We start from the raw sequence: 13,564 nt of genomic DNA, 5'->3' as shown, positions 1-13,564 counted from the left end.
ACGATGCCAGTAATATTCACGATGCCAGTAATATTCACGATGCCAGTAATATTCACGATGCCAGTAATATTCACGATGCCAGTAATATATTCAGGATGCCAGTAATAACTCGCCCACTCTTCCTGAAATACAAAGTGTGATGTTTAGTGTGTGTGTGTGTGTGTGTGTGTGTGTGTGTGTGTGTGTGTGTGTGTGTGTGTGTGTGTGTGTGTGTGTGTGTGTGTGTGTGTGTGTGTGTGTGTGTGTGTGTGTGTGTGTGTGTATACACGCACACAGTCATGTGAAAAAGTAAGTACACCCCATGTAAAGTTTTGACTTTTTTCAACACATTTCAACATACAGCTATTTGAACTTCATTTCAACAATATTGATAGATAAAGGTGATATAATACAACAAATATCATGAAACATTTACATTTTGTCGTCCATTGTATCGCAGAAGTAGTTACCGAGCTATGTCCAAAAAACGATTCAACCAATCAGAGAGCAGCGAGCTATCACGTGTGCCGAACGTGGCGAACAGACTCTGCCTCGGATGGCACATTTGAGAGCGTATTCATTTATTTCCCGTCGGCAAACTATGTTGGCGCTATGTTGGCGTTAAACGATGTTTTAAAACTAATTAAAACTAATTTGCGATTCTTTCGCTTTCCTGCGATATGCGACCTTCCGGAGCTCCTGTGAGAGCGTGCGCCATTACGGATAGTACGGGTACGGGCATGCCATATGTTGGCGTTAAACTATGTTTTAAAACTAATTAAAACCATTTCATGTAAATAGAGGGGGGGGGGGGGGGGGGGGGGATTGTCACTGTACTCGCAAGCCGTTCGCCGTTTGCTTTGGCGTTGCGAATGGACCAAAACATTTCATGGACCAAACCATTTCATGTAAAGCGTTCGCCGTTCGCTTTGGCGTTGCGAATGGACCAAAACATTTCATGGACCAAACCATTTCATGTAAATAGAGGGGGGGGGGATATAATTTTAGATATATATATAGTACGGGCATGCCCTAGTAATTTAAATAAACATAAATGCAAATTTCGCATGTGGAAAAAGTAAGTATATATATATTGTTGCGGTTTTGCGAAAAAAGGATGACCCCCCTCGTAGGTAGTTGCACCACAACATGTAGCCTCGCTTTCGTTCAGTTATTTCTTAGTAAATGTAAGTGTAGTCTCCTTTCCTGTGTTAGTTTGCGTTGAGCAGGCCAGTGAGTTAGGTGTTCTTTGAGCTGCAATGCCACGTGCTAGGCTGGAACAAGTCTGGCAAGGCCGAAGGGAGGAGCTGCAGGGGAGTGGCCGGTAGGCGGCGAGCAGCCAATCAGGACCCGAGGGGAGTGGCTCACAACGGCAACGAGAGGAGGGGCGTGGAACATTCGGGTGAGGCTGGGGAGGGGCCATATAAGACCCTGCCCCCGAGCCCCCCGCATCAGTCGCCCCGGGAGAGAGTTGGTTCGTGGTTGGTTCATGGTGATTGAGGAGTGAGATAGAGTCCCCCAGCCCCTGAGTCAGAGTGAGTCTCCCAGCCGAGCGTTTGTCGCAGCACGAGTGAAGTCCCTTGCTTGTTATAGCCTCGCTGTACACGAACTCTCCCTGTGCCCTGCGCTCTGCGGCTGTATTAATCGCGCTTGTGGAGACGATCAATTCCGGGCCACAGACGCGTGATCTCCCTGCCTGCGCTCCCAGCATACGTGCCGTGAACATCTGAGGGCCACGCCCGGCGAGCTGTCCCGGAGCGACCGGCGTCAAGGCGCGTTTGGAGCGCGAACTGTCCTTCCTCCTTTTCCTGCGTGAGTGAGTGGGCCCGTGTCTGGGGGATAAGTTAAGACTGCTTAAGCCTGCTCTGTGTCTTTTCGACTTGTATCGTTGTAAATAAACCTGTTCCTCCTTCCTGGCCTCGTGGACTCGAAGACCCGAGGGGGAAAGGGGGTTTAACCCCCCCCCCCCACCCTGTACGTCGACGGGCTTCGAGAGATCCGCAACAATATATACGTTATCAGAATTCCCAAAGTTCAAAGTTCCGCTGAACTTGGGGATGACTAAGAAGAAGACCTTTGTTGGTCGAAAGCTTGTCGAGAATGAAAGATCGACCGTCCTGAAGCTTCGTCCGCGGCTCATTTCATCTCCCGATTATATATATCTATATATATATAAAACACAGTTTGTGTGTGTGTGTGTAATGTTACCGATAGACTCCTAAACGGAGAGGCTTACGTGCTTGATATTTGGCATAGAAATGGCCATTGAGCCTGGGACGAACATGGCCGAACTCAAAATATTTGACGATCCATATTTTTTATTCATATTTACCTCGGCGCATTTCAGCGAAGTACCCGCTAATCTCAGCCGGTTCCAGAGCAGCGTGCTGATTCGCTCAGAGCGATCACGTGATGTTCCATTCCCGCCGCCAGACTGATTCGCTCAGAGCGATCACGTGATGTTCCATCCCGTCACACGTCACACGTTTTTTCACCTTTTATGCGATCGTGTTTTGTATCGATTGTGTGCGATATGAATTAAATGTCTTTGAAACAGCTGTGAAACGTCTTTCCACAACCCTTCCGTAACCGATTGGAGCAGTTTATTGCCGCACAAAACGAGATCCGCGAAGCGAGTTGGTCGAGTCATGCTGACCAAGATGGCGACACGGCGGCTTCACTTTTCACGGAGTATGAGCGTTCTATATATTTTCAATTCAGTGCGCCCGTGATTTGTGGCATAGACATGACCATTGGGCCTTCACGGTGTAATTTGTGCGAGGCTTTTGTCCGAGTGAGCTTGAGTCGAGAGGGCGAATGTACGGGTTGGGAATGTACAGGTCTCCCTTCCCCCGCCCGGCAACGCCGGTACTGGAGGACGTCACAGGATCGGTGAGTCTCCAAAACCCGCTTCGTGCTGTTGCGAATATGCAGGACTATGTCGCGATTGTTGTGCTGCTCTCCGACCATGAGAACTGCAACGTCATTGTTGACTGGCCCTCCCCTTCCCCCCCCCTTCCCCCCCTTCCCCCCCCCTCCGTCCTCCCCCTCCCTTCCCCTCCACCCTACCCCCTCCACCCTACCCCTCCCCCTCCCCCCTCCCCTTCTCCCCTCCCCCTCCCTTTTCCCCCTCCCCCTCCCTTTTCCCTCTCCCTTTTCCCTCTCCCCCTCCCTTTCCCCTCTCCCCCTCCCTTTCCCCTCTCCCCCTCCCTTTCCCCTCTCCCCCTCCCTTTCCCCCCTTCCCCTCCCTTTCCCCCCTTCCCCTCCCTTTTCCCCCTCCCCTCCCCCTCCCTTTCCCCCTCCCCCCTCCCCCTCCCCCTCCCCCTCCCCCATCCCCCTCCCCCCTCCATCCTCCCCCTCCACCCTACCCCCTCCACCCTACCCCCTCCCCTCCCCCTCCCTTTTCCCCCTCCCCCTCCCTTTTCCCCCTCCCCCTCCCTTTTCCCCCTCCCCCCAACCCTTCTCCCCCTCCCCCCACCCTTCTCCCTACCCCCCACCCTTCTCCCCTCCCCCTCCCTTTCCCCCTCCCCCCTCTCCCCTCCCCCTCCCCCCTCCCCCATCCCCCATCCCCCGTCCCCATCCCCCTCCCCCCTCCGTCCTCCCCCTCCACCCTACCCCCTCCCATCCCCCTCCCTTTTCCCCCTCCCCCTCCCTTTTCCCCCTACCCCCCACCCTTCTCCCCCTACCCCCCACCCTTCTCCCCCTACCCCCCACCCTTCTCCCCTCCCCACCCTCTTCTCCCCTCCCCCCCGTTCCCCTCCCCCCTCCCCCGCCCGGCAATGCCGGGTACTTCTGTCGGGTCCCTCCCCCCGCCTCCCCCTCCCCCCTCCCATCCCTCACCCTCCCATCCCTCACCCTCCCCAGCTCCCCTCCTCTCCCCTCCCCCCTTCCCCCCTTCCCCCCTCCCCCCTCCCTCCTCCCCTCCCCGTTCCCCCTCCATTCCCCCTTCCCCCTCCCCCTCCCCCCTCCCTTTCCCCCTCCCCCCTCCCCCCTCCCACCCCTCCCCCTCCCCCCTCCCACCCCCTCCCCCCTCCCCCCTCCCACCCCTCCCCCTCCCCCCTCCCACCCCTCCCCCCTCCCCCCTCCCCCCATCCCTCACCCTCCTATCCCTCACCCCCTCCCCATCCCCCCCTCTTCTCCCCTCTCCCCCTCCCCCTCCCCCTCCCCCTCTTCTCCCCTCCCGCCCGTTCCCCTCCCCTTCCCCCTCCCCTCCCCTCCCCCGCCCGGCCATGCCGGGTACTTCTGCTAGTATGTATATATATATATATATATATATATATATATATATATATACACAAAGAATTAAGTTAAGCACCCCCCCCCCCCCCCCCGTTTTTTTACAACCTCGCACATTACAAGTTTGTTGTCGTCAAAACAGTGTAATATACCCATGATATTGCTATATTTTCTGGAGAAGTGATATTATGGTCACATAAAAACATAACAATCATGCCGTTTTCAATATTTTATTCTGAATAATTTAAGGTGAAAATTTTTGGGAATTTTAGGCATATTTTCACCTCAATTTAAGTATGGAGCTATAGGTCCATCACGGACAGTGTGGATGACGTTTATGTTTTCTAACGTACAGTCATTGTTCTGAGAAGACCTCTAGCGATCTTTGCGTCAATAACGTGTGTAGGACCCACGTGATCGGATCACTGACTCAACCCTACGTCTCATAGACCCTGTAAGCCGTCGTATGCGTTGCTGTGACAGGTTGTTCCATTCCCGATGTAATGCACGTTCCAATTCATCCAGATTGGCTATTGGAGGGACCATCTTCGCAATTTGTCGTCCCAACATGTCCCAAACGTGCTCGAGGGGGTTCAGGTTCAGGACAGGATTAGGGGGTGCTTAACTTAATTCTTTGTGTAGGGGTGCTTAACTTAATTCTTTGTGTATATATATATATATATATACGTATATATATATATATACATACACACATATATATATACACACACAATATATTAGGATTAGCTTTTGTGCTTACCCCCTAAAAATGCCACTGGTAATAGACCGAGGATCAATTACAAATGTAATTGAAATTCTGGTCAAGTTTTCCATGGATTATTGTACTCATACATTTAAATGAACATCATAACTTATCACGGATGTGGTCTGTTTTTCCGTAGGCCTGTTGGACCATGCACTACTTCTGCAAAGTGCGATTCCGGAATAGCGCAAACCTACACATGGTGCTCCATAACATCCAGCACTGCCTTGTCAAAGAGCAGGAAATGCCCGTTAAGGTGGAGGCAGCAATTGCACTCCAGGCACTAATTTGTTGTCATGATGAAGGTAAGAACAAAAATTCGAGGGAAATAAAGTGTCCATGGTAATGATTACCATCACAACAACCTTTTATTTCCTTTCATTTTGAACTCTAAGGTGTGTAGGAGTTTTGTTTGGCAAGTGAGAATGACATTAAATTTGATTCTTTCCCATTGCAAGTGTAATGCTGAAAAATGTTTAGATTTTTATCATTGTATAAGCTCTACTTATTCGTTGATTGGCTTGACCTTCGAATGAATAAATCGATGTCTGTTTTCTTGTGTATATTCAATTGGCATGCATATGCCAATGTTTAAAAATCTTTGAATGAACTTAACAGACGTTTGGGTTGGGTCGATCATTGGCATCAATCTTTTCCTATTGCATAATTGTATAAGGAGTTTTTTACAATTCTTGTTGACAATGCCAAGCAGAAGGTAAGGGAGAATTATGAAATTGAGTGAGAAAATGAGAATGGGGTAGGGGAGTAACGGATTTCAAGAAGATTGGGCCAAGGGGAATATGCCAAGAGTAGAGGGAGGTGTTCATCTGTGGTGAAACAATTTGATTATCGACAGTCTTTGACATGGAATATGTGAAGATTTCCAAAAGTGATTTATTATTTGAAGCCTCTGAGCCAGTTCCTCATAAGGTGACAAATTGGAGCTCGCCAACCTTTTGTCACACATTTGCATTTCCAATTTTTATCATATATCCACAGAATATCTATAATGACAAGGCAGTGTCTGTCCGTACGTCTGTCGGTCTCCTCCATAACTCCAAAATCTTGAAACCTAGCGGCCCCAAACTTTACATAAATACAGCTGGGCCTCCAACAGATTGCAATGTTGAAAACTGGGTGTTTGGGTGTGTTATAACACCCTTTTTGAAGATGATTAACGAGGTGCTCATAAGAAAAAACCCAAAAAGCCTTACCAATATGGCAGCCCGCCATCTTGGTCAGCCCACTGCCACTCACTGGGTTCTTAAGCTGCCATTTTGTTTCGGCCTATTCAAACATGCCTTGCCTTGGAAACACGATCAATGATCATTACATAATTGAAGCATATCATCAAAATCTGGATTTGGATATGAGGATTGGATCCTGTAGACTAAATAAATGTATAAATCTGGAGTGAAATCTGACAAAATTTACCATATCTAGTGATTTTTAGAATTAAGTGTATATATTCATTTATTTAAGTGAGGCTGTCATTCTCTTTCTGGGGTTAGTTTTTTTATTTATTTTTAACTTAATAATTTTTAACTTGATTCATACTTCCATGGGATGGGGTGTCACTGCACTGTACCTGCGATCTGTTTTTTAAATTCCTCGGCCATTTCAACCAGAAGCAATCAGCTTGCTATCGCTTGCCAAGCCAGCCGTTCTTTATCACCCATTTCAATGGTGCTTAAGCTGCTTGGTGATGGCTCTACAAATGGTCAGAAACACCTGTGTACTTCGTCACAAGGCTGGCGAATTTTGGGTTTTATAACGCCCTTTTTTTGAATTTGTCTGCTCTCAGTGGTTTCCACATAATTTGCTACTTGAAATCGATCTGTTTTTAAAATTCCTCAGCCATTTCAGCCAGAAGCAATCAGCTTGCTATCGCTTGCCATGCCAGCCGGTCCTTATCGCCCATTTTGTTGGAGTGCTTGCTGGAGTGCTTAGCTGCTTGGTGAGGGCTTTACAAATGAAGTCAGAAATACCTGTGTACTTAGTCACAAGGCATGGGAAGTTTGTGTTGTAACACCCTTTTTGAATAGGATTAACCACCATTTGGTGAATGCTGTTCAGGCTGCTTTTGCAAGCCATGGCGTTACACTTACAGTAGACGGAGCTCCCTTTTTGTTTTTACGTACGCATTTTTGTGTGATATCCTGTACTAACCCTCCCCTCCCTCCCTCTCCCTTCCCCTCAACCCCCCTCCCCCTTCCCTCCCTCTCCTTCCCTTCCCTTTCCACACCCTCTTCTTCTTCCTCCCCCCCCCCCCCCCTGCTCTCCTCCCTCCTCTCCTCCCCCTCTCTTCATATTCCCGTTAGGATGCGGCTAGTTGTTACCCGGCAACGCCGGGTACTTTTCCTGGTAGATTATAATTATATCATTGGTTTTGCAACAGCAATGAAGGAAAGTAACATCAGTCATCCAAATCGATACATTTGGGGCTGTTTATAAACAACCGTGTCTAAAGCCTTACTGACAAATGTAGCCATACCGACCTCTTCTCCATACAAACGTAGCATCTACCATATAAAGCACTTTGTCAGTTTGTGTATTTGTTCAGATGTCTGTCCCCCTTCATAAGGGTAGGTTTTAAAGTCCAATCTTTTAACACAAATGTGTGTTCACCATTGTCTATTTTTGATGATAAAACAAACTCGAAAAACATTTTCCACAAGAGTAATTGTCTCTTCTATTGAAATTGTAGATGGTGACTTCCAAACCAAATTAAGGGTGGTGTACAGAAGCGTTTGTTTTAAAATAACAATTAATACAAGGTGCAGGCAGGTGAAATTTGATGCACGTGATGTGCAATGCGTGCAGAGTAAAACGAGTGTTCATTTACATCCGTGGGATGTCTAATAAATAAAGACGACCAGCACTCGATAGAGGGCATACCTTCGCCATGCTGAACAGTTTATTTTGTATCCCACTGATAGGCCAGATCTGGATTCGAATCTGAACCAAAATCGAATTGCCTTGTTCTTATCACCTAACCAACTCATCCCCCAAGTTTAGTTACAACTCGTCCATAACTATTTTAAATATGATGTTGTATATCGCTTTTCGCCCGATCTCTCAATGGTGAAGAATCACTTAAAAATTAAATAATTCTCGTATCCGATTCCATATTCAGATCTTCAACAAAATCGAATCGATTCGGTCTTGTCGCACACCCAACTTGTCCACCAAGTTTTGTCAAATCTGTTCATAACTTTTTGAGATATCCTGCTTTATATAGTTTTTGGCCCCATCTCCCAATGGTGAAGAATCACTGAAATTTTTTTTTACTAGCTGGATTCGGATCCGGATCTTCATGAACGTCTAATCATTTTGTCAATGTCACAAACGCTACCTCCCCGCCAAATTGTGCCCGAATCCGTCCACAACTTTTTGAGATATCTTGTGCACAGACAGACAGGGGTGAAAACAATCTCCATCCACCTTCAGTGGTGGAGGTAAAGGTATAAGCATGCCGAAAACTAGGCTGAGGCTTCAGACTTTGGCATGCTCACGAGGCTGCGCCGTGAACTGTTCCAATCCGTCATTTGTTACGGCCTTTTTATGCGCCCACTCCCAAAGGTAGCCTGAGGCATTATGCTTTTCGGGTTGTCCGTCCGTCTGTACGTACGTCTGTCCATCCGTACAGGCTAAACATCGTATCTCTCAGCAGCTGCATGTCCGATTGAGATGAAACTTTCAGGGTAGGAGCAACACCCATGTAGAATTTTTTTGATAATTGTGACATCATCATAGGTCATGTGGTCCCAACACCAGGTTTATGCCTGGTGTTGGGCTAGCGGCTAGGGTGCCAGCTTAGGATCCTAGGATCCTGGGTTCGAATCCCGGTCGATCGCTGAATTAACGCCAGGGGGGTTGACTCAGACTGTCATCCTTCCGAGGTCGGCTAATTGAGTACCAGTTCACTGGTAATTCCCTGCTTGTCGTAAAAGGCGACAAAAAGGGTTGGCGGCAGGAAGGGCATCCGGCCGTAAAACATTGCTTCAAAAAATGGGACCAACAAAAACAACAACAACCACGGTTCCCGAAAAAGGCCAACCCCCGCTTTGCGGGGAAAAATGGCCTCTAAAGGTGGTTTTTTTTTTATAGGTCATGTGGTGTGGCAGCCACCTTGGATTAAACGCGAAGAATGAAAAAATTATTTCTCGGAAACCGCTGAATGGAAAAATTTGAAACTTGGCACATTGGCAAGTACTCCAAATGGGGAACAAAAGCATAATGATGACTTCATCGATGAAGTGGTATACCAACCATAAATGCTTTAATTGAATGCCTAATTCTAAAAATCTGAAATTGCAAGCACATGATTTATGACCCATTTGTATTGAAATCGTAAATTTATGACATCATAGGTCACATGGTTTGGTAGCCATATTGAATTTAACCTAAAACCTTTAAAACATCTTCCCCCAAACCACTGAAGCGATTAACTCGAAAGTTTGTGTGTCTTCGACTAGGCATGGCGATTAAAACTATAATTTATATATATATCTATATACAGTGGAACCTTGACTTACGAGTGCCCCAACTTACGAGTTTTTCGAGATACGAGCCGTCGCTCCGGCAGTTTATTGCTTTGAGATGCGAGCCGAGATCCGAGTTACGAGCTTTCGCCACCCGGTCACGTGGTTATCTTGCCGTTCAAGTACGTATCTCTGTCGTATAGCGCTGCATTTTTTTTTTCGCATTTTGGTTATTTCGAGTTCACGCCGCCAGGTGGGTTGTTCTGGTCACGTGGTTATCTTGCCGTGCACGTACAGTACGTATCTCTGTCGTATAGCGCTGCATTTTTTTTTTCGCATTTTGCTTATTTCGAGTTCACGCCGCCAGGTGGGTTCTGGTCACGTGGTTATCTTGCCGTTCAAGTACAGTACGTATCTCTGTCGTATAGCGCTGCGTTTTTGTTTTCGCATTTTGGTTATTTCGAGTTTACGCCGCCAGGTAGGTTCTGGTCACGTGGTTATCTTGCCGTTCAAGTACAGTACGTATCTCTGTCGTATAGCGCTGCGTTTTTGTTTTCGCATTTTGGTTATTTCGGAAAATTTCATGTTCATGTCGAACATTTCATGTTCATGTTCATGTTTTCATGTTCATGTTTTCATGTTCATGCCATGCCAGGCCACAACTTGTTCAGAGTGCCGGCGATAGCTCGCCTTCTCTTTGTGGAAAACACGGTGAGATCCTTAACATCCAACAACTAATGGGACGCAAACGGGGCGCCCAGTTTAGCGGTACACACATTGATGAATCACCCTGCCTGTTATTCACCCATGACAGGTTATAGCTGGGTCGGGATTCAAACCCAGGCTGGACAGTTTAGACTTTAGAGTCAAGTGTGCGTACCTCCAGTCCAGGCCATCCTGCCAACTTGTATGCTGCATACAGGTGAAATATAAAGCGCGAGATATTTTTATATATACTGCATATTTAAAAAAAAATTGGTGTGGTTTTTGGCGGGCTGGAACGGATTAATAGCATTTCAATGCATTTCAATGGGGAAATTTGATTTGAGATACGAGCAATTTGAGTTACGAGCTCGGTCACGGAACGAATTAAACTCGTAAGTCAAGGTTCCACTGTATATATATATATATATATATATATATATATATATATATATATATATATATATATATATATATATATATATATATATATATATATATATTGTTGTGTTTTTTGGAATAAAGGCAACCCCCCCTTTTAGTTAGTTGCACCACAACATGTAGCCTCACTTAGTCAGTTATTTCTTATTAAATGTGAAGTATAGTCTCCTTACAAAGTGTTAGTATGCGTTGAGGCAGGTAAAGTAAGGGTAGGCCTCATTGGAGCTTGGAATGCCATGTGGTGGGCCTAGGACAAGTCGAGCAGGCCCGAGGGAGGAGCTGGAGGGCGTGGCTGGTAAGCAGCAAACAGCCAATGGGAGCTAAGGGGAGTGACTGATGAGGGGCTATCACAACACGTGACCCCCGGCGGCCAGTGGAGGCTTTTGGAACATTCTGGTGGGACTCCGGGGGCTATAAGACTCGGTCCGGACCCCCGAAACCCCTCTGGAAGGCGCGCGCTCAGGCAGGGCGACCTCTCTGGATTCAAACTCTCTGCCCCCGCGCTCTCTAGCCCAGGATTCTGAACGTACTCTCGTTGGCCCTGTACTCCGACGATCTCCCTGCCTGGACTCCCTGCACGTGCGCTTTTGCCCCGCTGGCTTCGGGACACGCTGCGTGGATTCCCGTTCGTGCACGACTGAGGCCCACGTCCCTGCCGCGAACATCCTTGGGGGGGACCCGCCCAATGAGCCGACCAGGGCGAACTGCACCAAGCGCCGCGCTTTGTGCGCGTCTTCTTCTTCCTCCCCTTCCCCGAACGCTTCAGAGGGTCCTTGTCTGGGAAACGTAAGTAAGGTGGTTAAGTTTCTCTTCTGTGTCCCTTTTCTCTCACCAGTGTACATTTGTGAATAAACCTGTGCTTTGTTTCCAGCTTGGCCGTTTTCGTCCCTTCACCATTGGCCTCGCATTGCACGAGCTAAAACCGCTCGATCGGGTTCATAGTAATTAACGGCACAAGTTACGGGACACGCAAACCGCTCGGCGTTAAAGACCAGCGTGACTCGGGTGAGGTCCAGCCCCCGTCCTCGCGGCGGCGTGTGTATCGAAGGTACTCGGGTTGTGACCGGAAACCCTGCCACGCGATAGCTGCGGGTTTGGCGGCTGGAATTGCTCAGCAATCCGCCCCCACGAGTGTAGAGTGGGTAGCGGCCTCGTGGACCTGAAGCTCGAGGGGGAGCAGGGCTTAATCCCCCCTCAGTACGTCGACGGGCTCGAGATCCGCAACAATATATACACCACCGGTCAAAACTTTTAAAAAAATCATCGGTCACATAGTGTGGCAGCCATATTGGATTTAAGGAAAATATTAAATAATTATGTCTGGGAAACCGCTTACCCTGTTGATGCGAAACTTTACAAATATCTCACACCATTGCTGCATATAGTTTGAAAATGATGACATCGTAGGTCACGTGGTTTGGCAACCATCTTGGATAGAAAAACGAACCTTATCCGATCAACACAAAACTTCACAACCGTGATCTCCTACCCATACATATGCAGAGTGTGCATTTTTTTTTTTTAATGTCATATGTCACGTGGTTTGGCAGCCATATTAACTTGAAAGCCGATATTTAAAAAATATCCCTTCACCGATTCATGTGAAACCTGTCATGTCTGGTAAAAATGTGATACTTGAGAACAGCTGAAGGGATTAAAATCAAACTTGTTTATTTTAGGACAGTCAACGAGGGCATCTACCCATTGCCACGGGCAGGGATTACATGGAGTCATATTGGCGACGCAGACGAATTGCTCCAGTTACTAGTATATGTTAACTTTTTCCATTGATTACACAATCGTAGGCATATTAATATAGAGGAGTTAGCCCAGAAGCCATTAAGGACTGAAGCACCTTCTTTATTTGTATGACATGATATCCATCCTTGCTAGATAGTGTCTAAAATGTGCAATCGAGATTTTTGGAATCGATCAAGGCATGACCATTTTATTTGGATTTTCGATATATCTAACTTCAAGTCATCATTGGTAATTAATTATGCAATTGTGTTCTCTTGCTTTCCAGCAAAGGAGTCCATGCGTCCCCATGTGCGGCAGGTACTTCAGGAGATGCTGCACATTGTCCGAGAGACTGAGAATGAAGACTTGACAAATGTTGTGCAAAAGATGATTTGCAAATACGGTGAAGACGTGACACCCATCGCTGTTGAAATGACGCAGGACTTGGTTGGTATATCCTAATCTTGAATAATTGAATCTGAGTGTTGGTTAAAAACACTAAGAAACACATATTTGAACATTTTAATTATTATGAGATACACACTGTGCAAGCAATATCTTCTTCTTTTTTTTAATCAAAAAAATAGCAATATCAAAAAAATTTTTTTTTTAGCTGTGCAGGAATTTTAGGTGCTAATTTTCCATGTGCAGGAATTTTGATTGCTCTCCATACTTGTACCTTTCTAGGCCATGACTTTTACAAAAGTGACACAAAGTGGGGAGGATGATGAAAACTGTGATGAAAAAGCATTGACAGCTATGGGCATTCTCAGCACCATTGACACCATCCTATCTGTCGTGGAGGATCATAAGGAGGTAGTTACCTTAAATCTCACAAAATGTGGAGATTTAACAAATGTTCTACTTTGCAGTATGTATTATACGAGGGTTGACCAAAAAGTTTTGCAACACAATTTTTTTATAGCTTGTAATTTATTATAGGATAACTAGATGTATTTATTACACTCCTCGTTTTTAGCTGCGACGAGCAGCTCTATGAGAGGACCGTATTGTTGTTCTTGTTGTTGGGGTGCCTTTTTGAATAGCGCATGCGCATACACTCGGACGTGCGTTGGTATGAGGTAAGAACATCGCGGACTAAAATCGCGATTTGTTTGAAGAAACCAGAATAAATTTAGCAACAAGACAACATGAATGTTTTCATATCAATCTCGTTTCACAGAACTTTTTTACTTTCAAATCACTTTCACCACACCAC

The 13,564-nt window shown here is 46.7% G+C and overlaps 1 protein-coding gene across 3 annotated transcripts in view; it reads left to right on the top strand.

Annotated features, from left to right (window-relative positions):
* The window catches only part of LOC137429608 (importin-7), a 154,222-nt gene that overhangs the window by 64,948 nt on the left and 75,710 nt on the right, over nucleotides 1–13,564 (top strand). For all 3 annotated transcript variants that reach the window (XM_078777984.1, XM_078777982.1, XM_078777985.1), the window contains 3 exons: nucleotides 5,118–5,283; nucleotides 12,632–12,792; nucleotides 13,033–13,161. In XM_078777984.1, coding sequence (XP_078634110.1) covers nucleotides 5,118–5,283; nucleotides 12,632–12,792; nucleotides 13,033–13,161 — 456 coding nt within the window. The remainder of the gene's footprint in view (nucleotides 1–5,117; nucleotides 5,284–12,631; nucleotides 12,793–13,032; nucleotides 13,162–13,564) is intronic.

Source organism: Myxine glutinosa, chromosome 1 (genome assembly GCF_964187855.1).
Source record: "Myxine glutinosa chromosome 1, kmMyxGlut1.1, whole genome shotgun sequence".
Classification (NCBI taxonomy): Eukaryota; Metazoa; Chordata; class Myxini; order Myxiniformes; family Myxinidae; genus Myxine; species Myxine glutinosa.
Note: the sequence above shows the minus strand (reverse complement) of the source record. Positions and strands in the feature narration are given on the sequence as shown.